The following is a 25,444-nucleotide window of genomic DNA, read 5'->3' as shown; positions in this document are numbered from 1 at the left end:
TAAAAAGAACAGTGATTTTACTTGGAAGTCACCACAATTGTATTGTACTAACAATGTTGCCAAGTCACATCTTTCATACCAACATAACGAGTTTATTTTTTCAAACCAACTTTTTAATTATTTCCCAAAATATTCCTATGCCCCACTAAAATATTTTTAAGCCTCATGCCACACTGGTGATTTGATGCTCTCAACCCTCCATACTATCCAAAACACTACCAATATTTGTGTCAGTTGCAAACTTGCTCTCCCACCCTTCTACTTCCTCATCCAGGTCATTTTATAAAAACCACAAGAGAAGAAGTCCCAGAAGTGATCCCTGTGCAAGTGACCTCCATGCAGAGCATGAACCACCCACAACTACCTTCTGCCTTCTTTGGGCTAGCCATTTCTTATCTATAAAGCAAGGCCTCCTTTGATTCCATGCCTCTTTTCTGAATGAGCCTTGCATGTGGAACCTTATCAAATGCCTTACTGAAATCCATGTACATTACATCTATTGCTCCACTCATCAAGGTGTTTTGTTACATCCTCAAAAGAATTCAGACAGACGCAGGAGGCACTACATTTCCCTGTCGAAGCCATTCTGAGTATCCCTAATCAAGTTGTTTTTTTAAATGCTTGTAAATCCTGTCTCTCAGGATCTCCTCCAACTGCTTACTCACCACCGAAGTGAGACTCATTGATCTTTAATTACCTGGGTTGCCTCTACTTCCATTCTTGAACTGAAAAACAACATTTGCAATCCTCGACTCCTCTGATACTTGTCCAGTGGCTCAGCAATTTCTTCCCTTGTTTCCCACAGTAGCCTTGGGTAAATCTCATCTGGTCCTGGTGACCATACTTTTCAAAAGTTTCAATACATTCTCTTTTTTAATGTAAATATGCCCAGGCATTTTAGTCCACTTTAAGCCATCTTCACAATTTTGTCTGATGAATACTGAAGCAAGGTGTTCATGAAGGACTTTTGCTAACTCCTCTGACTTCATGCACGTTTCCACTATTACCCCTGGTGGGTCCTATCCTGGGTCCTATCCTCTTACAACTACTTCTCTTGTTCTTCACATACTTGTAGAATGCCTTGAGATTTTCCTTAATCCTGCTCACCAAGGCCTTCTCATGTCCCCTTCTAGACCTCCTCAGTCTGTGGTTGCAGGATTTTAATTTAAAAACACCATTGGCTCCTTTATCAGGCCATTTAATGCCTATGCAGAGCCACCAGCATTGGGACTAAGCAGCTGAACTCTTTGGATCATCGCTATGTCTCCGCTCTCCTGTATCCACAGCAGCGGCAGTGCTGTTACAGCAGCTCTGGCAGTGCTGCCTTTTTTTATATTAGTGGTGTCAATTGATTTGGAGCTGATCCTGTCTATGCTGTCATGGCTATGTAATTAATAGAGTAAGAGATTAATTGTGCATCCTGGGGTGTTCCTGTGTTGCTGGTCAGAGAGGAGGTGATGTTGCTGATTCTCGCTGATTGTGCTCTACTAATGAAGAAGTCAGTTGCAAAGAGATGAAGAGTCTCAGGCCCTTTAGCTGGGTCATGAGTCTTGTTGGTATGATGGTGTTGAATGCCACTGATTGAGGCCCTGCATCTTGTCTTCAGTAGAATTAGAGTTGTGCTGATAGACAGGTGACATGGGTTTGATGGGCTGAATGGCTTTGTTCTGTATGGTCAACATTCTGTGAATGAGAGTTATGCAGTGTAAACAGACTTTTTGACTCAACATATCCATGCCAACCAGTGTGCTCTTGGTTCTCACAAACTAGCTCCATTTGGCCCATAATCCTCAAATATTTCTAACCCATTACGAGTCCAAATGTCTTTTAAATGTTCCACTTCCTCTGGCAGTCCATATACTCACCATTCTGAATGTGAAAAATTTTGTCCCTTGGGGCCTCTTTAAATCTTTCTCCTCTAACTTTGGGCTACCCCAAGTATGGATAAAGACTTTAACAATCCATCTTATCTATGCCCCTTGTGATTTTATAAACCCAATTAAGATCACCCCTTAGTTTCTTTCATTCCAGTAAAAATAACCAGACTATCCAGTCTGTCCTTGTAACTCAAGGACTCCAGTCCTGGGAATATAATGTGAATTGATCCCAAACTATCCCAATCTCTGTGACCTTGGCCTCTGTAGTTGGATGCACAATTTCTTTTCCTGAAGGCTGAAATCAGTGGACTGGTGCCAACATCTCCACCTCAATTATCCTCAAAACTAGGTTGTTGCAAAGCTGTATACTCAGTCCCCACTACTGTATCCCTGTGCACCCATGACTGCATGGCCAAACCCTACTCCAATTCCATCGATAAATTTGCAAATAACACCATTTTAGGCAGGATCTCCAACAACGATGTGTTGGAATATAAAAGAGAGATGGAGAGACTTGTGGCTTGGTGCCAGGACAACCACCTCTCTCAATGTCAGCAAGGCAAAGGAGCTGGTCATAGACTTCAGTAAGAGAGGTGGAGCTCACTCCCTGGTCTGCATCAATGGTGCTGAGGTGGAGATAATGGATAGTTTTAATTTCCAAGGATTAAATTTATCCAGTAACCTGTCCTAGTCCATTCATGCCAATGCAATGGCTAAAAAAATGCATCAGGGCCATCACTTTCTCAGAAGTCTGAGGACGTTTTTCATATCACATGTCCCTTAACTTTGGCAGATGTACCATTTAAAATACCCTGTCAGGATTCATCACTGTGTGGGATGGGAAATGTCCAGGCAAGAAACTGCAAAAGTTTGTCAATGCTGCTCAGACCATCACACATATCCCCCGCATCTCCATTGTCTCCATCTGTATCTCTTGCTGCTATGGAACATCAGGGAACATATTAAAAGACTCCTTCCTCTATGGCTATGTTCTCTTCAACCTCCTGTTGGGAAGCAGATTCATGAGTGTGGGATCATACAATACCAGATTAGAGGACTGTTTCCTGCTATTATCATATTCCACAACATCAAAATGATAAAATTATATGGCCTTTTCACTGTATAAACTGATATCCCTCTGTAACTGCAATTCTGTATTGCCTTCCTATATTATGTATGTGATATTTGGCTGGACTGCTTGCAAAAAAAGGTTTCTTGCTGCACCTTGGTACCTGGATAATAAGCTTGAACTATCTTCATTTGGAAAGGTGAAAATCGATAAGGTATAGTCAGCATTGGCTTTTGGTGGAATTTGATTGAATCTCTTTGAAGAGGTGGATAAAAGGATTGATAAGAGCAGAGCGATAGAACCATAGAACATTACTGCACAGAAACAGGCCCCTTTGGCCCTTCTAGTATGTGCTGAACCATTTTTTTTTTAAACTAGTCCCACCGACCTGCACTCAGTTCATAGCTTTTCATATCTTTCCGAACCATGTACCTGTCCAAATTCCTCTTAAATATCAAAATGGAGCCTGCATTCATCACTTAAACTGGCAGCTCATTCTATACTCCCACCACTTACAGTGTGAGAAGCTTCCCCTCATGTTCCCCTTAAACTTTTCCCTTCTGACTCTTTATCCATGTTCTCTGGTTTGTATCTCACTTTCCCTCAGTGGAAAAAGCCTATCTACATTTATTCTGTCTGTACCTCTCATAATTTGAAATACCTCTATCAAATCTCCCCTCATTCTTCTATGCTTCAGGGAATAAAGTCCTAGCCTATTTAACCTTTTCCTGTAACTCAGTTCCTGAAGTCTGGGCAACATCCTAATAAATCTTCTCTGGACTCTTAGTATATTACTGATATCTTTCCTGTCGTTGGGTGACCAAAACTGCACACAATATTCCAAATTTGGCCTCACCAATGTCTCCCGTCATCTCTTTTGGGTCCATACAAAACCGACCACTCTGATCTTCAAGGGGACAAATTTTGTTCCTAACAATTCTTTTGCTCTTCATGTACTCGTAGAAACCTTTAGGATTTTTCTTCACATTGTCAGTCAAGGCAACCTCGTGCCTTTTTGCCTTCCTGATTTTTTTCTTGAGGTTTTTCTTGCAATTTTTATGTTCCTCATTCACTCCATGCTGTGTATCCCTGCCATAAACCTCTCTTCTTCTGAACCAGATTCCCAATATCCCTTGAAAACTAGGGTTCCCTCTGCCTGATAACCTTGCCTTTGATCCTGACAGGAACATACAAACTCTGTACTCTCCAAATTTCATCTTTGAAGGTTACTCCTTCCTTACCCTGTGCGCCACGTGTCAATTGGATAGTGGATCAATAAATGGCTGCTAATAGGACTTCTGTTATTGTTCATTTTCCTTCATTTAATGGGCCACTTTAACCATGCTTTAAATTTGTTTTGTGTTCACCTTTACCTTGCTCTTTGACAGTTATTCTTGAAAAGTCTGCAATTTTATTTATTTTTATTATCTTTAGAGCAAGAACATCAACTCCTCCCACCTCCCTTCCTTACTGGTTTAATATATTGAAGCCTCCTGGGAAACTGTGCTTGGAAAGGGAAATGGTAGTTTCTGAGTCATGCTGTGATTTGGACTTCAAAACTCTTTATTTTGATTCTAGCATGTGAATACAAATCTATGAAAATGAAGCAAATCAAATTCAAAGTTATTTTCATGTGACTGTACGTGTACAACCAGACGAAACAGTGTTTCTCCAGACCACTGAACATGCCTACCTTCGCACACCCTTTATGCATCAAGTACAAATACTGTAGATATATAAGATAAATTGTAGGATGAACAACTGTTTTTCTCCACCCCTTCAGCACTGTCTCTTATTGGTGGAATCAACAAGGGAACTGAGGTATTCTAATACAATTCTAATCAACTCCAGAGCATCACTGTACAGTTTAAAGTACTTGAATTTCTGTCAGCAACATTGTCACTGGATGTTCTTTTATTTCAGGTGGACGTGCCTTGGTGAGAGCTTACTGGCTACTTATATAAGTTTGACATCATCTGAGCCGCCTCACCCTGGACTTGGGAGGATGATAGATCTTTGCATGTACAGAGATCCTTCCCAGCATCTCCTGACATCACCAACAGGAACACCTGTTAGTGTTATTCAGCCCAATCCTACCACTTCTAGTCCTACACCAGTGGTGACAACACCGACAATGCCAGCACCAGCCACGGTTACACTTACTGCTCCAACTCCTATTCTAAGTGTACCAGAAGCTGTTGTAGTACAAGGTTAGCATGAATGTCATTTGTATCTCTGATTGTGAAGAATAGTGGGATATAGTGAAAAGACTTTGCTTCTGAGCTAGTTTTTAAAAATTAATTGTTCTGGTTTTTGGATATTCATTATAATGGTTTTAGTTATGTTGTACTGATTGAATCATCATTTTTGAGGGCTGATGGTGTTCTGTGCTTTTGTCCTTTTGAATCATGTGAGGAAAACTGCAATAAATTGGATGAATGGGAGAGGATTTAGGGAAGGCATAATACAAGGGTAGTATTCAGAAAATCTTGGGTGGATAACTGACAGGTGGTCAGTACTCCCCTCATGCACTTGGTCCAAGTACTATGCATGGGACATTGATCCAATTGGCAAGTGGGATGGGGAAAAATGATAGAAAGTTTGTCCTCCCAGAAATCTGATGGCCATTACAAATCCACAGTTAGTTTGAATTGTGACTTAAAACATACTGCTTTGGTGACATAATCAATTTAAGTCTCTTTCTACATATACTTTCCAAAGTCAAATCATTTGCTGAGGTAAACAGAACATCATCTACCAAATAAATTTATTATTCCACCTGCATTGAATTCGCCCATCGTTATTGAATGAAGATCTACCAGGACCAATGCCTGAAGAGGGCACACAAAATCAGTGAACTGGTGCGGACTCAAAAGACCAACATGGCCTGTTTCCGCTCCGTAAATGGTTATATGGTTATGGTTATATGGTTATACTCATTCAATTGATTTCATTTCCTGATGCAACAACATGAGAACTCAAATATAAGCACTTTTATTGCAGGAATTAATAGTAAACTTTGCTGAGACCTAGCTCCCTTTTGTAATTAAGAACAACTTGCACCTTTTAATGCCTTTAAAGTATTTAAGTTTCCAAGCCACCTCATGTATAATCTGAGAAAATCTGTAAAAGGAGGAATCTAGGTGAAAACCTTGGTGAAAGAGGGAGGGAGGTGCGGATATGAAAGTTTAGTGAGCCAAACCCAAGCAGGGTGTCTAGATTGCTAAAGACCACTGTGTGTGGGGTGAAAGACATGAGTAATGCCCAATAGACAAAGTGGATGAACCTCAAACTACCTGAAAATGTATGGTGAAAAGAAGGCCTTTTGAGAAGGCCAGCTTATCTTTCCATTGCTTGCTTTATACCATCACAGGTTAAGACACCTCAGCTGTTAATATATACCTGTAAACAATATGGGTAATTAAATAGATTGAGAGAAAATTGTTATTCTGTTCTGGAAAATATCTTTCTTTTCTACTTCTCTTATGGACAGGATCTTTTCCATGCACTAATGTAAGGAAAATGTACAGAGCGGCAATAATTACTGGACTTCAAGGGATTATGAAGGATCCTTCTCAAATTCATCTGCCTTTTAAAAAAAATTGTCATAGAACTTTGGTCCAGAATAACAATTTATCTATGATTCTCATCAATATATCCAACCTAGATGTTCCTGGAGTGCAAACTGAGGTCAAGTCATTACTTCAACTCTGAATCTTAATGTTTTCAGTTCTGCCTTCAGTAAGTTTCCTGCAGAAGTGGAGTTAATCCATATGGAGAACTGGAAACTATAAAGTCAACACCTCTATTATAGAACTAAGATCACCTGAACCATAGCCGTTGAGTTGCTGTATCCAGGTGACCTCTGACTATCATCAGAAACTAAGCTCTAATTTATTGTTGATTCTTTCTCTGAGCACTAAGCATCCAGAAAACAAAATTCCTTGAATAATCTTCTGTGCACGACACTGCTTCCCCTCCCTCCTCCCAATAATAAAAATTCATGATGAGACCACTTTTTAGTATCCTGCCACGTATCTCTAAAACCATCTCTCAATATTGGATGGCGTCAATGACAAAATCCACCACTGCATCCAGTGTACCAGAGCAGGCTCTGGCTCCTGGCAATAGAATTGCAGTCTATCAAGCAGATGTGATCCGATCCACCTGTATTTGACAGGGAGGTCATACAATGGGCACCTCAAACACTTGAGATGTATCACTGTTTCGTCAGCCAAATCAACTGGCAGTACAAGTGCTTGCTGCTAAACTGGCTCTTGACTCATGGGGAAGCCTGGCACGTGCTTAACCTGTCAGCAAAGCATTCAGAAGGCACTGAACACTTCAAGTCTCTATGATAGGAGTAACTGGAGGCCAAATAAAAAGCAGTGGAGAAAACATATGACAAACCAAAAATCCATCCATCTACCCCATTTGCCTTCATCCTCTGCATCTGCAGATCCTCTACAAGACCTATGAGTCAGCAAGTTTTCTTTGACTTAATAGTAAACCAAATCAGATCCTTGAAAAGCTAGCCAGTTGCCTCTCATTATAATTCTGCAATCCTGGAAACATCAAGACAAATCTCTACCTTCTCTGTTGATATTGCCATACTTCCAGCAATTTGGAGGTCATTACTGTACATTCCATTCTTGCTGCAACCCAACTAGGATTTTCTTTTGGTCTGGTCTTGTATTTCACACTTTGAATCATAACAAGATTCACCTTCACCACTTTTCCTTCAAAGCATCAGAAAGGCAGGTATTGACTGAACTCCCTCCTCTCTTCAACCACGTTTTTTTATTCTGCCACGTGTTGTAAATCCCTTGCTTTATTTCATCCCAAAACACAACACAACACCTCATTGTGATTGAATTCTATTTTCTGCTTTGTTGCCCACCAAACCATTCCATTGATTTATTTCAGTTGTCTATCATCTTCATTAGTGCACAGGTAGCAAATGCAACAACTAATCCATGCAACTACTGAGAGGGTTATGGAGCTGGATGAGATTCTGGATATAGGTGGAGTGGAGGGATCTGAACATGAAGATGTGAATCTTAACCTACATCTTCACCTGTCGGAGCATTCACAATGAACAAACAGAAAGAGGTATACAATCCATTGATCATTGGGGGATCAGAGGTGGAGAGGATGAACAAATTTAAGTTCTTGGGGGTCACTATCTTGGAGGATCTTTCCTGGACTCAACACACCAATGACATTGTGAAGAAAGTACTTCAGCACCTCTACTTCCTCAGGATTTTACAGTGGTTTGATATGACACCAGAAACCCTGACAACTTTCTACAGAAGTGTAGAACAGCTGAATCACAGTCTGGTTTGGGGACACCAATGCCCCTAGTGTAAAGCCCTCCAAAAGGTAGTGGACACAGCCCAGGACATCACAGGCAAAACCTTCCATGCTATTGAGAACATCTACAGGGAATGCTGCTGTTGGAGAGCAGTAGCACTCATTGAAGACCCACACCACCTAGCACGTGCTCTGTTCTCGATGCTGCCATCAGAAAAGAGGTATAGGTGCCACAAGACTCGCACCACCATGTTCAGGAACAGCTGCTACCCCTCAACCATCAATATCTTCAATGACAAACTTAATTAGAGACTCATTTAAGGATTCTTGTGCACTTTCTTGAATTTCTTTTTGTTCTCTCTGTATTGTGCAGTCAGTTTTACATTCATTATCTGTTTACAGTTCTTTGTTTACATATTGATGCTGTGTACAGTTTCTTTGCATCTCCAATTAGTGGTAATTTTGCCACGCCTGCAGGAAAAAAGAACCTCGGGGTTGTATGTGATGTCTGACAATAAATCTGAAATCTGAAAATATGAAATCTGAACATCTTGAGAAATTTTAACTGTCAGACACTTGGAGGGATCTTTGACCAACAATAAGTAAACCAATAAAAAAAACAAAATGCTGGAGAAGTTCAGCAGGTAAAACAGTGTCCTTTATAAAGCAAAGGTAAAAACCAACGTTTCAGGCTTGAGCCTTTCATCAAAATATGAGAAAATGCCCACAGGTGTCTGGGCCAAAGAGTGGAGATGATAGGTAGAGAAAGGAGGGAGGGGACAGCAGCATTGAGGGGGAGGAGGGATGGCTGGATGGGTAGAAGAACTGGAAAGACTGAAAAAAGGGGAAAAAAAGTGAGCGTTTAATGCACAGTCTGAAAATAAGGTGTTGTTCCTACAATTTGCGGGTGGTCATGGTAGGATAGTACACAAGAGCATGGACAGACATGTGAGCATGGAGTGTGACTTAGAATTGAAATGGTTGGCCACTGGGAGGTTGCTGTGGCTGCAAATTGTGCAGAGGTGCTGAGCGAAGCGATCTCCCAGTCTGCGACCGGTCTCTCCGACTTAGAGAATGTCACAAAGGGTGTACTGGATGCAGTAAATAAGTTGTCTGGATGTGCAAGAGAAGTGTTATGTACAAGAGGAGATGTGGGCGCAAGTGTTGCATCTCCTGCAGGCACGGTGTAAGGTGCTGGAGGTGCAATGCGTGGGGAAGGATGAGTGCATGAGGGAATCGTGGAGGGAGCAGTCCCTGTGGAAAACTGAGAAGGAAAAATGTGTCTGGTGGTGGGATCCTTTAGTAAGTGCTGGAAATTTCAGCAAATAATGTGTTGGATGCAGAGGCTGGTTGGGTGGTAGGTGAGGAGGAGGGGAATTCTATGTTTGTTGTGCCTGGGGGTGGAGGGAGCCAGGACAAATGAATGGGAAATGGAGGAGATGCGGGTGAGGATAATAGTGGTGGAGGGGAAGCCACGATTGTGGAAGAAGGGAGGCATTTCGGAAGATCTGGTTGACCACCACCACTAGTATATTGTAAAAGCAGTTGCTGGTAATCAAGTATGGCTTAACTTTTCTGTTGGTTCTGAGAACATTTATGTAAAGTGTGGTATGATTGATGTAGCAACATTTTTGCCATTAATACTGAAAAGATGTCTTTGTAAGTAATTTCCTGATGTTTTCTGTTGAAATAAATTTGAAAACAGACTCTTTGATCATGGACAAGACAAAAAAAGGCTCGAAGAGGAAGCGGATTGCTGATGAGGCTGGCGAGCCCGCTAAGAGGCGCTCTGCTCGAGTGAGAAACACCAAGTGTAAAAAAGAAGAGAAGGTTGACTTTCAAGAACTGCTTGTTAAGTTCTTGCCCTCAAGGTAAAATGGCCCTTTTAGTGAAAGATATTGATATTTTAAATGTTCTCAGTGCTGTATTAGTTGAGCAGAGGCTGACCCAGTAATTTGTGTGCCACAAAATGGAATTTACTCCTGCTTTATATGCCTGTTTTTCTGCGGACATGTGCTCATTCTATATTAATGGCCAATAGCTTCTATACAGTCTTGCAATCTGGAGATCCAGAATACGGCGACAAGGAATGTTGTAGGCAGCTGGACATCTCACTCTTGTGACAGCCTTATCCTCCAGCATGGAGTTATAATCTCTCTTTTACTGTTTAATCCACAGTCCTTTGAAGCTGAGTTTTAACAACATTCCAAAGAACAGCATTCTGTTAAGTCTTTTGGCATATCTAATAAAATACACCAGATTATGGTTTTACTTGTAGTTCTTTGCTTAGTTCATAATTTAATCTTTTCCTTTTTGTGTATATATTCATTATGAATCTCTTGCAAATTTAGATTAACTGTTCTCAATTAAACTATCATTAATGGCACAGTATTACAGCGCCAGCTAACCGGGTTCAAATCTGACTCCATCTGTAAGGAGTTTTGTACATTCTCCCCGTGTCTCCGTGGGTTTCCTCTGGGTGCTCTGGTTTAGTCCCATCCTTCAAAGTGTATGTGTGTTGTAGGTTAATTGGGTGTAATTTGGCAGCATGGGCTCATGGGCTGGAAGGACTAGTTTCCATGCTGTATGCCTAAATTTAAATTTTGTAGAATGGTTACCGTGCTGTGTGCCCAAATTTAAATTTTGTAGAGCGAGTGAAAGAACCATGCAGAGTTGAAAGTGAGTTGAACCAATGGACTTTAATAGAACTCTCGCATGCGCTTAATTCCCTTGGAACCCGACGACGCTTGCAACTCCTGTGAAGTTTATGACGTCAGCCGCTAGGCTGTGGGTTTGCCCTGCATTCAGAGCTCTCACAGTCAGATCTGCCATGGACTTTCCCGTGATTCCATGAGTGGGTTCACCTGTTTGCATGGGTGAGCCACCACATGATCCTCCCCCCCCCCCCCCCCCCCCCCCCCCCAACTGGCATTATGAGGTGTGAAGTCAATGGCCAACATCTCTTGTTCGTTTGGGTGGCCAACCTCATTGATATGTGGGAATGGCCTCGTCACAGGGTGTTCCAGGTCTAGGTACACTGGCTTGAGGCAGTCAGTAGTGAAGATCTCCTCATGGCCATTCACATCAAGGTCACAGGTGGTTCCAATCTGATGCACCACCTTGTACGAGCTTTTGTACGGTACATCACTTTGTGGATGAAGACATAGTCACAGTTCTGGAGGTTCTTAGGGACAAAGGAAGGAGTTGGGCCATAGCACGAGGTTGGGACAGGAACTAGTGTTCCTTCCTTCTCTCAGATTCTTATGAACAAAGCCATGAGTGTTTCCTCTGTGCCACAGGTCACTGGCACAAACTCACCTGGAACTGTCAGTGGAGCGTGATATACTAACTCTGCTGAAGACATGGCTAAGTCTTTGGGAGCTGTGTCAATGCCAAGAAGCACCCAATCTGGGCCTTGGAGACACGCCATCAAGGCTGACTTCAGATGCCAATGGAAATGCACTACCAGGCTGTTGGACTGCAGATGATAGGCTATGGTGTGGTGCAGCTGGGCCACAAGTCGCTGTTCTAGGGTTGACCATAGGCTGGATGTGAACTGCACCACCCTGCACCCCCCCGCCCCCCAACCCGGTCTGAGGTGATGTTGGCAAGTAGGCTGAAATGTACAAACCCAGTTTTCAAAGAGGGCTCTGGCGCAGAACTCTTTCGATGTGTCGGTGAGCAGGTACGGCTTCTGGCGGCCACCTGGTGAACCTGTCGATCATGGAGAACTGGTATCATGCTCCCCAGGAGACAAGCAGCAGACCGACGATGTTCACATGTTCACTTGCTCAAACATCCTGTGCATCAGCTGGAAGGATTGAAGGGGGGCTTTCATGTGCCTTTGGACTTTGGAGGTCTGGCAGTGTATGCACGTCCTGGCCCAATACCTGACCTGCTTGCGTAGGCTGTGCCAAGCAAATCTATCTGCCATCAGTTGGACTGTAGTGTGTCAAAAATGCGATGCTCCAAGTGGCTGGAATGATGGGCCAGGGTTGGCCGGTGGACATGTCACAGAGGAGATTGCTGCTTGTTGGGCTGATGGGGATGTCCTCAAGTTGCAGGCCCGAGATTGCAGTGCAGTAGACTGGCATTTCTTTGTTTAGCTGTTGTGCCTCGGCGAGCACTGCGTAGTGCAACCCCTGGGGACAGAGAATGCACCGAGTGGATGGAGGTGTGGTTTTTCCCAGAGATGTGTTTGATGGTGGTGGTATACTCTTGAGAGGCATGATAGATGGCATTGCTGCTGTGCTGACCATGGATCTGACACTTTGGCGAATGCAAAGGTGAGGGGTTTGTGGTCTGTGAAGACTCTGAACTCCCGTCCCTCCAAGAAATACAGGAAGTGCCAGATGGCGAGGTAGAGGGCGAGCAGTTCTCTGTGGAATGTGAGTGGTTTCTATTGATCCTCAATTAGTTGTTCCAGCACGCTGCCGACTGCTGAGTTGGAAGCATCAACCGTGAGGGCTGTGGGCACATCCACCCACTGGTGTACCAGGAGGGTGGTGTTTGCAAGGGTACCCTTGGTCTGCTCGAATGCCGCTACTGACTCCGTGTCCTGGGTGATTTTCTTGGCCTTGCTGGAGATCAGGCCGAACAGGGGTTGCATGATTCAGGCCGCTGATGGTAGGAATTGGTGGTCAAAGTTGATCATGCCCATGAACTCCTGCAGGCCCTTGACATGGCATACTGGGGAATGGCCTGGACTTTCGTCAGCAAGGGAACCGCTCCATGCCGGTTGATGCAGTGCCCAAGGAAATCGATGGCTGACAGTCTGAACTGGCACTTTGTGGGGTTGACAGCCAGGCTGTATTCACTCATGTGATGGCAGAGTTAACGCAGGAACATCAAGTGGCTGGCGATCAGGATATCATCTAGGTAGATGAAGATGAAATCCAAGCCACACCCCACTGAGTCTGTGAGCCGCTGGAATGTCTGTGCTGCATTCTTGAGTCTGAAAAGCATCTGTAGGAACTCAAATAGGCCAAATGGGGTGATAAGGGCCATCTTGGGGTAATCACTGGGGTGGATGGGAATCTGGTGATATCCGCGGACCAGGTCGACGATGGAAAAGATATGTATCTCATGCAAATTGGCCATAAAATCCTGAATGTGGGGCACTAGGTAGCAGTTGGTTATGGTGGCATTGTTGATACTTCTGTAGTCCCCACATGGCCTCTGGCTGTCTTGGGCACCACGTGTAGCGGAGAGGCCCATGGGCTGTCTGAGTGCCGGACGTTCCCCATCTCCTCCATTTCTTGAATTCCTCCTTGGCGAGGTGGAGTTTGTTGGGTGGGAGCCTGCATGCCTGGGCGTGTATGCTTAGGGGTGTCGGTGGATAACTGTGGTATAATAATGGTCTGGCAAATTTGTTATCTGACAAAGTCATAGAGTCCAGGTGTTACTTAGCTTCACCAAGCGATAAGGTCTGGAAGGTCTTGGCATTCACTAGGTGTCGTTCCTTGAGGTCCACGAGGAGGCAGGAGGAAATCTGCACCCAATAAAGGCTGCAACACTGCTGCCAGCATAAATGACTAGGGGAAATGGCTGGAACTGAACTGTAGTGGGATGGTTCACATGCCATATGTGTGAATACTGCTGTTGTTGGCAGTGGTGAGCACTGGTCTTGACTGTCAAGGCGTGGGTGTCATGGCTTGAGGGGGGCAAGATGCCCATGTGCCCTCTGCCCCTGTGTATACGAGGAACTTTCGCTTGAAGTGTTGGTCCCATAAGTAAAGAAAGCTATCATGGTGGCCAGCCACCATAGCCATTAGCAACGGCCAGCCCTGTCATTTCCTGGAAAAGAACAGGGTGGGCGGCAATGGTTAGCTCCTCAACCCCAATGATCTGAATTGGGGTTGCTCTCTGCTGGTTGGTGGCGTGGGGAAGACCCAGCCCTTAGGGCGTGATGCAGCAACTTGGTCAATGGAGGCCCCGCCATGCTGCTTGGTGTGACACAGGATATTTGCATGGGCCACTACTTTGCGTGGGTCTCTGAAATTGTCAGTGATGAGGAGGCGGACATCTTCTGGCATCTGCTCAAGAAAGATATCTGTTCAAACAGCAAACATGGCTTATGGGTCTGCTCGTGGCAATATCTCTTTCATTGTCTGATAATGTGCAGTCGCCTAGGCCATCCATGTGGAGCAACCGCGCTGCACACTTACGGAGGGAAAAGCCAAAAGTACAGATCAGGAGTGCCTTGATTGTTTCATACCTATCCGCCCACAACCATTGGCTGGTGTAGGAAGTTGATGATGTGGCCTTGCTGTTTCCTGGTCTAGTGAACAGACCACATAGTTGTACTTTGTGGTGTCCGAGATGATTTAACTGACGTGGAATTGGGCTTCAGCCTGTTCAAACCAGACCTGTGGCTGTGAGGTCCAGAAAGCCAGCAGTTTCAGTGAAACTGCATTTTGAGTGCTTGGGTCGGTCATTGTTAGGTCCAAATGCCGTTTGGACCATCAGGGTCACCAATGTGGGTGCACAAGGCGTGCAGTGAGTCAAAAGTGAGTTGAACCAACTGACTTTAATAGAACTCTTGCACGTATTTAAATTCCTTGGAACCTGATGATGCTTGCAACTCCTGGGACTTTTATGATGTCTGCCACTAGGCTGTGGGCTTGCCCCGCACTCAAACCTCTCACAATCAGATCTGCCATGGACTTGCCCGTGACTTTGTGAGCCAGTTTGCCTGTTGTGTGGGTGAGCTGCCACAATTTGATCAAATTGTTATCACCTGTTTCTCAGCAAGATTTCATACCCTCTTTCTCACTCATGGATAACTAATTTTTTGAAAGTGAGAATTGGATTTTGTTTAAAACAACAATCCAGTAATTTTGCAGTCATCAATACTGAAACTAGCTGTTTATTCCAGATTTACTTATCTGATTTTAGATTCTCCAGTTGTCATTGCTGGATTAGTTTATCAATGTTCCATGAGAATGCATGCACCCTATCCAATTGCATTTTATAACAACCACTCTCTATTTCAGACAAGACCTGAAGATCTCTTTGCACTTTTACTATTGCTACTATATCGTTCTAATAGCATGGCAACTAGAACTGTCCACAATACTTCAAAAATTATCTTACCAATGTTTTGTGAAGCTGCGTTATGATGTTCCAACTCAATGTCTCAATCTACCAAGTGCCTTCTTCACTACCCTATTCATCTGTGCCACCACTTTCTAACTGCATGCACCTGTAGGCCCCTCTGTTCATCTTGTCCAAAGGACCCCTCAATTAATCTGTGTGTCTGACTACTTTTGACTTCTTAAAATGTATTGTGGCATGTTTAGATTAAATTTTGTCTGTTGCCCCTCTGCTCATCTTTCCATCCTAGCAATATCCCACTGTATCTTTAGTTAACTTTATGCTATCTACAGCTCTTCCAATTCCATTTTGTCTACAAAATTGCCAATCTATATTCTCATAAAGGTCATTAAGGACAACCATAACACACAGGAACAGAAATAGGCTATTCAGTTCATTGAGTCTGCCCCACCATTTAATAATAAGCAGGTCCCTTTTCTCCCTTAGCCCCACTGCCCATCCTTCTCATTATCCTTTGATGGCCTGGCTAATCAAGAACCTATTAATCTCTGCCTTAAATACACTCAATGATTTGGCCTCCTCAACTGCCTGTGGCAACAAATTCTACAGATTTGCACCCTCTGACTGAAGAAATTCCTCTGCATCTCTGTTCTAAGCCTGAAGTTGTGCTGTCTTGTCCAAGACTCTCCCACCATGGGAAATAACCTTTCATCATCTATTCTGTCCTCATTCTCCTAAATTCCAATGAATACAGGCCAAAAGCTGTCAAACACTTCTCATATGATAATGGTTTCTTTTCTGGAAACTTCCTTGTGAACCTCCTCTGAACCCTCTCCCATGTCAGCACATCCTTTCTGAAATGAGGAACCCAAAACTGCTCACAGTACTCCAAGTGAGGTCTCACCAATGCCTGAGAAAGCCTCAAAATCACATCCCTGCTCTTTTTTATTAATTTATATATATATATATATATATATATATATATATATGTATGTGTGTATAATATATGTGTGTGTGTGTGTATGTGTGTGTGTGTGTATGTGTGTGTATATGTGTGTATGTGTGTGTGTGTATGTGTGTGTGTATATATATGTGTGTGTGTGTGTGTATATATATGTGTGTGTGTGTGTGTGTATATATGTGTGTGTGTGTGTATATATGTGTGTGTGTGTATATATATGTGTGTGTGTGTATATGTGTGTGTGTGTGTATATATGTGTGTGTGTGTGTGTATATATGTGTGTGTGTGTGTGTGTGTGTGTGTGTGTGTGTCTATATATATATATTTTCTTTGGCTTGGCTTCGCGGACAAAGATTTATGGAGGGGGTAAAAGTCCACGTCAGCTGCTGGCTCGATTGTGGCTGACAAGTCTGATGCGGGACAGGCAGACACGGTTGCAGCGGTTGCAGGGGAAAATTGGTGGGTTGGGGTTGGGTGTTGGGTTTTTCCTCCTTTGTCTTTTGTCAGTGAGGTGGGCTCTGTGGTCTTCTTCAAAGGTGGTTGCTGCCCGCCAAACTGTGAGGCGCCAAGATGCACGGTTTGAGGCGATATCAGCCCACTGGCGGTGGTCAATGTGGCAGGCACCAAGAGATTTCTTTAGGCAGTCCTTGTACCTCTTCTTTGGTGCACCTTTGTCACGGTGGCCAGTGGAGAGCTCGCCATATAACACGATCTTGGGAAGGCGATGGTCCTCCATTCTGGAGACATGACCCACCCAGCGCAACTGGATCTTCAGCAGCGTGGACTCGATGCTGTCGGCCTCTGCCATCTCGAGTACTTCGATGTTAGGGATGAAGTCGCTCCAATGAATGTTGAGGATGGAGCGGAGACAATGCTGGTGGAAGCGTTCTAGGAGCCGTAGGTGATGCCGGTAGAGGACCCATGATTCAGAGCCGAACAGGAGTGTGGGTATGACAACGGCTCTGTATACGCTTATCTTTGTGAGGTTTTTCAGTTGGTTGTTTTTCCAGACTCTTTTGTGTAGTCTTCCAAAGGTGCTATTTGCCTTGGCGAGTCTGTTGTGTATCTTGTTGTCGATCCTTGCATCTGATGAAATGGTGCAGCCGAGATAGGTAAACTGGTTGACCGTTTTGAGTTTTGTGTGCCCGATGGCACATATATATATGTATATATATATCTATATATCTATATAGATATATATAGATATATATATATATATATGTATATATATATATATATATATATATATATCTATATATATATATATATATATCTATATATATATATCTATAGATATATATAGATATATATATATATATATATATCTATAGATATATATCTATATATATATCTATATATATCTATAGATATATATATATATATATATATATAAACAACAAAGGTCCCAGGACTAATTCTGGTAGATTGTTGTACCCTTTGAGTTGACCCAAATTGTTGACTGACCATATCAGCCCATGGATGCTGCCTGGCTTGCTGAGTCCCTCCAGCTTCCCTATTCACTTTTTCTCTATTTAGGTCCTATTTGTCATTTCATCTGGTATCCCTTGTGTCTCAACCTTTTGGACTAGCCTAGCATCTGAGACTTTGTCAGTAGCTTTACTTAAGTCCATTTAAAGCATGTCTACCACACATCTTGCTTCAATTTCCACATACATTTCCTTAAAGGAAACTCTATCAGATTTATAAGACACGAGTTATTTATCCTCTGAGCTTCTCACTCCTATCATTCCACTCAGCTACTTTTTCAAATGCGCGATGTATGAATGAATGTTTTTGTGCATTTCACCAGGATCTTCCTCCTTCAACTTGTACTCGTGACCCTTTTTAATTGACATATTCCTCAACACTTTGGGATTGTCTTGCTTTAAACACTTGTGTCATGTAAATTTAGCTTCTCCTCTAAAGGGCAAGGTAATCAATTCAAAGTGGAGATTGGCAGACAATTGAATTACAAGGGGAGTTGTGATTCTGTGGAGAGTGGCACAATTTGTGTTGAGACCAAGATCTGATCTACCACAATCTTACTGAATGGGGTTAAGCTCAAGCAGTCAATCAACTCCTCACATTCCAGCTTTTGCCTACAGTACTACTTCTATAGTAAGACAGACTTTTCATGCTGACTTCTTTTCTCCTACTAGGCTGAAGAGGGTTGAATTGGACGATGAAGAAGATGCTTTTAGCACCTTTGAAGTACAGACAGAACTGAAAAAGGAAAGTCAACAACTAATGGGCCCTTATAGAATGCAATTTGATCCTTCATCTTTCATGGAATTTGGTAGGTTTTCATCTCAAGGTTTCATCAGGGAACTTTCCAGTTTTCTGCATAATCACTGTTGATCACTTTTTGTCTCAGCACCCTAATATCCTCTGGCTTGCACTGTCTATCAACCACTCATATTCACTCATTCCATGTGAATTCAATTTTTTATGGTCCTTATATTCTCATCAATTCCTCTCAGATTCTTTAAGTCACCTGTTCCTCTGGGGAAACTTCCTAGCTATATAACCCACATATTTTGGTAATGAAACTACAGCATCCATTTCCCAGTTTTTTTTCAATTCTTCACCATTCTCCAATTAATGCAGCAAATTTTCACAAAAAAAATAGCCCAGATCTTAAAATTATTTCTGATATTTTTATGATGGAAAAAGTAATATCTGTATTTCTTCAATATACATCTGGGTGAGCCAAACCTGAGAACACCTCACATTCTTCCTAGACAGCCTTAAATCTAACGGCATAAACAATGAAGTTTTCTACCACCATTGTTTCCATATCTTCTTTACCAGCACCTATATTTTTTTTTCTGTCTCAGAGACTTCTTTTCTCTTCCCTCCTTCAACCCAATGATTTCTCTCTCAACCTGCCTCTCCATTTCCCGTCCTATGATCTGTCACCTCTTCTTCCCCACCACCCCGATTCTTTTATCCCCTTGTGTATGTAATTTTTCCTATTTTATCTTGTACTTGATAAAAGGTCCTAACCTGACTGATCTGTGGATGCTGTCTGACCTCCTGAGTTCCTCCTGTAATTCTAGTATCTGTAGCGTGTGTTTTTCTTTCTCCCCCACCCCCCTCCCCACTGGCTCTGTTTTAGCCATCATATGTTGACATAGCTAGGCAACAGCTTAGTTTTAAAAAAAATTCAGCCGAGTTTCAAATCAAGCCATCGCCTTGATCATCTTTGCCTCTCTATTTTCTGACAGACCCTTAACCCTCTGACATTTATCCTGCCTCAAGTTTGGCCTTTTGATCATATTTGAAATTAATTTCTTCACCATTGACATCTGCAACTACAGTTTCTTTGAATCTAAACTTTGGATTTTCCTCCTTAATCGTCTCTGCCTCCCTATTTTATTTCTTCCTTTAAGACACCTTGTAAAGCCAACCTTTTTCTTTAAAATTCCATTTATTTATTTATTTGGGGGGGGGGGAATGTACATAGTAACATTTTAAATATACAATATCTTAAACTTTTTCTCACAAACACAACAAACAAAAACAAAACCGTCCTCTCCCTCCCTCCCCCTCCAAACATACAGATCCGTTCACCGTCAGAGCTTGCATATATTTTAAGTATATAGAGTACACTTGGGGAAACTGTGTTTTTGCATCCATAATAGTTACTTTTATACTCTTTTTCCTTTTTATACTGTATCTGGGCCCCTATGTAGTCCAGGTATGGCTGCCAGACCTTTACAAAATTTTCATATTTATTCTTTAAGCTATGTGATTTTTTTTTCCATAGTCCATCATTCTAGAAGTAGAGGGGAGTTGGGCTTCCAAGTGATCGCGATACATTTTTTTTGCTACTGCCAGTGCTATTTTTATAAATGAGATTTAATATTTAGTCAATTTGTCATTTATTTCCATGAAATTACCTAATAGATATAGCTCCGTGAAGGCCACATGTTATCCTGGTTAATTTTTCTGCGATTTCTTGCCAAAATGGCCTCACTTTTATGCATGACCACATGGCAGGTAGAAAAGTTCCTGTCTCAGTCCTACATCTAAAACATATCTCTGAAATTTCAGCTTTTGATCTGTGTAACTTTTGTGGGGTAAGATATAATTGGTGTAAAATATTATACTGAACCAGTCCATATCTTGCATTTATAATTGATGTCATGTTGTCCTTACACCAATATGACTATCCTCTTTCTGAAATCACCACACCTAAGGTGCGACTCCCATCTTTTCCTTGACCTCTGCAACCCTGGTTTTGCACTTTCGCTCTGGAGAGCATGGTACATTTTTGTTATAAATTTGGATGTATTCCCCATCCAAACCGTTTGTTCAGTTTCACTAATTTCAGGTGGGGTTAACATTGGTCCTCATATTTCTCGTAAGAACGATCTTAGCTGGAGAAAACAGAAGGTGGTCCCATTGGCCACTCCGTATTTGTGTTTTAATTGTTCAAAGGACTAAGAATTCCTTCCATGTAACTGTCCATAATATATCTTATTCCTTTGTCATAACACAAATTTAATATTCTATTGCCCATGTTCATAAGCAATAACATTTTTACACAATGATGCTTTTATTGTATCCCTACTTTTTTCCTATACATTCATTAATTTCCCATGTTCTAATTATATGTATCAGAATAGGGTTATCCATCTTTTTCTTTAGTGATTTGAAACTCCATTTATAGATAAAGTCCTTTACTTCCTCCTCACCCATTGAGTACATTCCCATCTGAATCCAAGAGTGGGGGCTGTCTTCCACAAAGAAGGCTGTGAGAAATCTAGCCTATGCAACTAGGTAGTATTTTTAAAAATCTGGAATCTAAGTCCTCCCAGCCCATCGTCCTATGTCAGTTTTTCCAGTGCAATTCTTGGTACCTTATTATTCCATGGGAACTGACTAATATGGTTGTTTATTAGCTTAAAAAAGTGTTTGGGTACTGGAATAGGCAGCTTTTGGAAAAAGGTATTGCAGTCTTGGCATCACTTTCATTTTGACACAGTTAACCCTTCCCACCAAAGTAATCGGTAAGTCCCTCCATTTCTGTCGGTCTCTTTCTATCTTCGCAAGAAGAGCAACTTAATTTAGTTTATACAGATTTTACAAGTTATTGTCAATTGCTGTTCAAAGATATTTTATTCCATCTGTCTTCCATTTAAATTTAATTCCTTTTTGGTATCTTTCATATTCAAAATTTGTTAATAGTATTATCTCATTTTTATCAGCCTGATATTCATCCATGTAAAACCTACCTTTTTGACCAAGCTTGAGGCTACCAATCCTAATAGCTCCCTGAGTGGCTTGGTGCTAAATTTTATTTATTCTGGATATTTTACATTTGTTATACAAGTGCAAGTTATGCTGCAGCTTGATCTTTTGTCATGACAAATAGCTTGTTGCTATTACTTCATTTGATCAGGAGTTCGGAATTTTGGAAGGTTCCTTGAAACAGACTCAATTCTCAGAATGCCACCAATAATGTGTATTTGAAGATGCCAATTCTTAGAAATTTGTGTAACTTTACTTATCTATTGATTGGATTCAAATAATGAGAGCTCAGAGCCAATGTGTTTCCAGAGGGTGAAACATAATGAGAGCATGGTCAGGCAAGGCCTTTGATAAGATTCTGCATGGCTGGTTAGTCTGGAAGAATAACTTGCATGGAATCCAAGGTGAGCTGGTCTGTTTGGATTCAAGACTGAAGTACGGAGGCAGATGGTTGTACAAGTTGTACCTCTTTAATCTGATGACGTTGGGACCTTGCCATTGCTGAGCACAGAAAATGACGTAAAACAGAAATTTACTCCTAATGGAACCCTCATGTAAACATATCAAAGGTAGAACAAAGCTTAAAATAGGAAATAATAATGTGGGGAGGCACAGTTAGTGAAGCAGTTAGCACAACACATTTACAACGACTGGGGTTCGAGTCTGTGCTGTCTTTAAGGAGTTTGTACTAATGGCGGCAGATTCAAACGTGCTGGACCATGGGAGTTTCCAGACCACAGAGGACCAGATAAGAAAAGTACAATCTGTAGTGGAGGGATGTTTTTCTGATTTGAGGCCTGTGTCCAGAGTTGTGTCGCAGGGGTCAGTACTGTGTCCACTGCTGTTTGTCATCAATATTAATGATTTGTATTGCATAGCAATAACTTGATTAGTAACTTTTCTGATGACACCAAAGTGGGTGTAGTAGACAGTGAGAAAGGATATCAAAGTTTGTAACAGTTGAGTAGGTGGGCCAAAGAGTGACAAATGGAATTTCACACTGTTATTGTTTCAGGCTGTAAGGAACCACTAAGTTTTTACTCAGCTTTTTTTCCCTCCCTCTCATGTTTATAGAAACTTTTACCATCTGTTTTTACATTCTTTGCATCCTATTCTCACTGAATACTAAACTGCTCCCAATCCTTTGTCCCCACTGCTCCTTCTGGCCATTTTTTATTTCTCCTCTGATTTGCTATTTCTTTTGTAAGCCATAAATGAGCTACCTTTCTTGTTTCATTTTTATGCCAGAGAGGAGTGAACACATTTTGTAATTTGTCCAGCACTTTTTAACAGTTCCCACAATCAATCCTTTAAATGACATTCCCTTCAAATTCTCTCACTCTCCATGTTAATTAAGAATTCATGTTTTGGGACCCAGACCACAAAATTGTTAATTGATATTTTTTCTCATTGCACAATATTCTGTTTAGGGTTGTCTTTTCTCAGGTTAACTCCTGAACTCTTTGATCTTAAAATGTCATGGGTGCACTTCAGAAATTCCTCCTTTAGAATATTATTATGAATTTGTCTTGCCCAATCTATACTGTATGTAGATGATATTCACCCATTATTATAGCTGTACTCTTCATGAATAACACTATTCCCAATATCAGCACCACTGAGGGGGGAAAGAGGATCAACGTTGGTAATTCTTGAGATTCCATATTGGGTTTCTCTGAGCAAATGTCCTTTGTCACAGTTGTACTGATACCCTCTTTGATAAACAGTGCTTCTCTGCCTCCTTTCTTCTGCCTGTCTTTCCTAAATATTAAATATCCCTGGCTTTTCAGTTCCCATCCTTATTCTTCATAGGGCCAAGTTGATGAAGGGCTCTCGCCCAAAATGTTGGTTATGTATTTTTTACCTTTGCTATATAAAGGGCAATGCTTGACGTGTTGAGTTTCTCCAGCTTTGTGTTTTTACAAAGGGCTAAATTGCACTTGTTTTCTGCTCTTTGCATGGTTAAATTATCTTTCTTATTGTGAGCACTCCATGTGTTGAGAGGCAATGCCTTTAGTCTGTGTAAATTCTCCGCGACAGTACCAGGCAACATCCTGATGAGAAAATAGGTTCTCATTCTGCGATACACATATTTGTTGGAGAAACTCAGCAGGACATCCAGCATCCATCAAAAGTAAAGGGTGTCCTTGTCTATTGCCAAACCAAGGCCACCCACAACTTGGAGGAACAACGCCTTGTATTCCATCTCTGGGTGGGGGGATGGTTAGTTGATGTTTCCAGTTTGAGCCCTTCATCAAGATTGAAGCTGCAGTTGGATTCACTTCTTGTATTGCTGCGACTCTGATTTGTTAAATAGCAACAGAGAAGGTTCCCATGGGGCTCTGTAACTGGACCTTTTAATTAGGATGATTAATGATTCCAGGGACCTTCTCCCACTCAGAGAGCTGCCTTTTACATTTATTCAGGCACCTGCCTTTATTTTTAATTTGGGGAATAAAAATAGTAAAATGAAGGTACCAGTCAGCTATCTCCCCTTACAACGTATCACTCTTTGAACTGGAATATCAGTTTTGGTTCTCTCTCAGTTATTACTGTGTAACCTGAAATTTCTCACTGCAAGTGTCCACTGCTGTTTGTGCCCCTTCTATGGCCTTTCCTTGCTCTTTGGTTTTTGGCTCCACAGGTCAGCCACTATTCGTGCCCAAGAGGAGAAAGGAAATACAGACCAGTCTTCAATTTCATTTCCTCTTCGACTTATTTTGCTTGCAACCTTTTTGTTTGTTTTTCAAACTTTGCAGCAAGTACCAACTTTGCCCCCAGGTCTCAAAGTGGCTTTGAATAAGAGTTGTTTGACTGATGAATTTCCTTTTGTCCTCGTGTACATTTTGCATTTTATGTTGATGTTTCTGTGAATAATGTAATGGAATGAAATGGGCTTTATGTAATGTACATTATAGAATGTATGTTATCCTAGTTTTTTAAACCAACAGAAAAGCAAGATGTTCACAGGTTCTTATTGAACAATCTAAAGAATGGAGGGATACTGGATCTGATGCTAAAATATTTAAAGGTACTTGGTCAGAAGTTCTTGGCAAAATGGCCACCAAGATTGGCGGAGGTTGTACTTTCAATCTACAACAGTTGGAGAAAGCACTGCAGCAGTCTGCCTAATCCTATCCTGAGAGAGTGCAGCAACCAGCACATCAAGGTACAGCTATGAGGCTAATAATCATAAATACTTTTCAATTTTGTTTGTACTATATTGCCATCAACAATTTATTGCAATACCCAAAAGTGCTGGAAAAACTCAGCAGGTCACACAGCATCCATAGAAAGTAAAGGGTAACCTTTGTCAAGGTATATGCAAAAGGCAGACAGGCACCTGAATAAAAAGATGGGAGGAAGGGGCAGGGGGAGGAACCACAGGCTAACAAGTGTCATAGGTAGATACAGGTGGGAGGGTAGAAGAGGAAAAAAAGCTGAGGAGATGGGGGAAGGGTAGCTCTCTGATAGGAAAAGGGAGGGACTGGCAAGTTGGAAGAAAGGAGACCGAGGGATAGGGAAAGAATCAGATTTGGGGAAGAGGTTTAATGGAAATTGAAGAAGTTGATGTTAGTGTTGTTTGTTTGGAGAGTACCCAGATGGAATTTGTGGTGGTGTTCTCGGTTAGGTAGTGCAAGAGGCCATGGATCCCATGCGTGTCTGCCTGTGACCACCTTCTTGCGTGTGTCTGCCTATGATCACCTTCTCGCGTGCCTGCCTATGACCACCTTCTCGCGCGTGTCTGCTTATGATCATCTTCTTGCACGTGCCTGCCTCTGACCACCTACCCACCTGTGCCTGCCTCTGAACACCGTCCCACCTGTGCCTGCCTCTGAACACCGTCCCACCTGTGCCTGCCTCTGAACACCGTCCCACCTGTGCCTGCCTCTGAACACCATCCCACCTGTG

The 25,444-nt window shown here is 42.0% G+C and overlaps 1 protein-coding gene across 8 annotated transcripts in view; it reads left to right on the top strand.

The window, feature by feature from the left end:
* cabin1 (calcineurin binding protein 1) overlaps positions 1–25,444 on the top strand; it is a 570,396-nt gene that overhangs the window by 49,469 nt on the left and 495,483 nt on the right. For all 8 annotated transcript variants that reach the window (XM_069933017.1, XM_069933018.1, XM_069933016.1 and 5 more), the window contains exons 8-11: positions 4,870–5,156; positions 9,965–10,130; positions 18,436–18,572; positions 24,484–24,701. In XM_069933017.1, coding sequence (XP_069789118.1) covers positions 4,870–5,156; positions 9,965–10,130; positions 18,436–18,572; positions 24,484–24,701 — 808 coding nt within the window. The remainder of the gene's footprint in view (positions 1–4,869; positions 5,157–9,964; positions 10,131–18,435; positions 18,573–24,483; positions 24,702–25,444) is intronic.

The sequence above is a fragment of the Narcine bancroftii genome, chromosome 4 (genome assembly GCF_036971445.1).
Source record: "Narcine bancroftii isolate sNarBan1 chromosome 4, sNarBan1.hap1, whole genome shotgun sequence".
Lineage (NCBI taxonomy): Eukaryota > Metazoa > Chordata > Chondrichthyes > Torpediniformes > Narcinidae > Narcine > Narcine bancroftii.
Note: the sequence above shows the minus strand (reverse complement) of the source record. Positions and strands in the feature narration are given on the sequence as shown.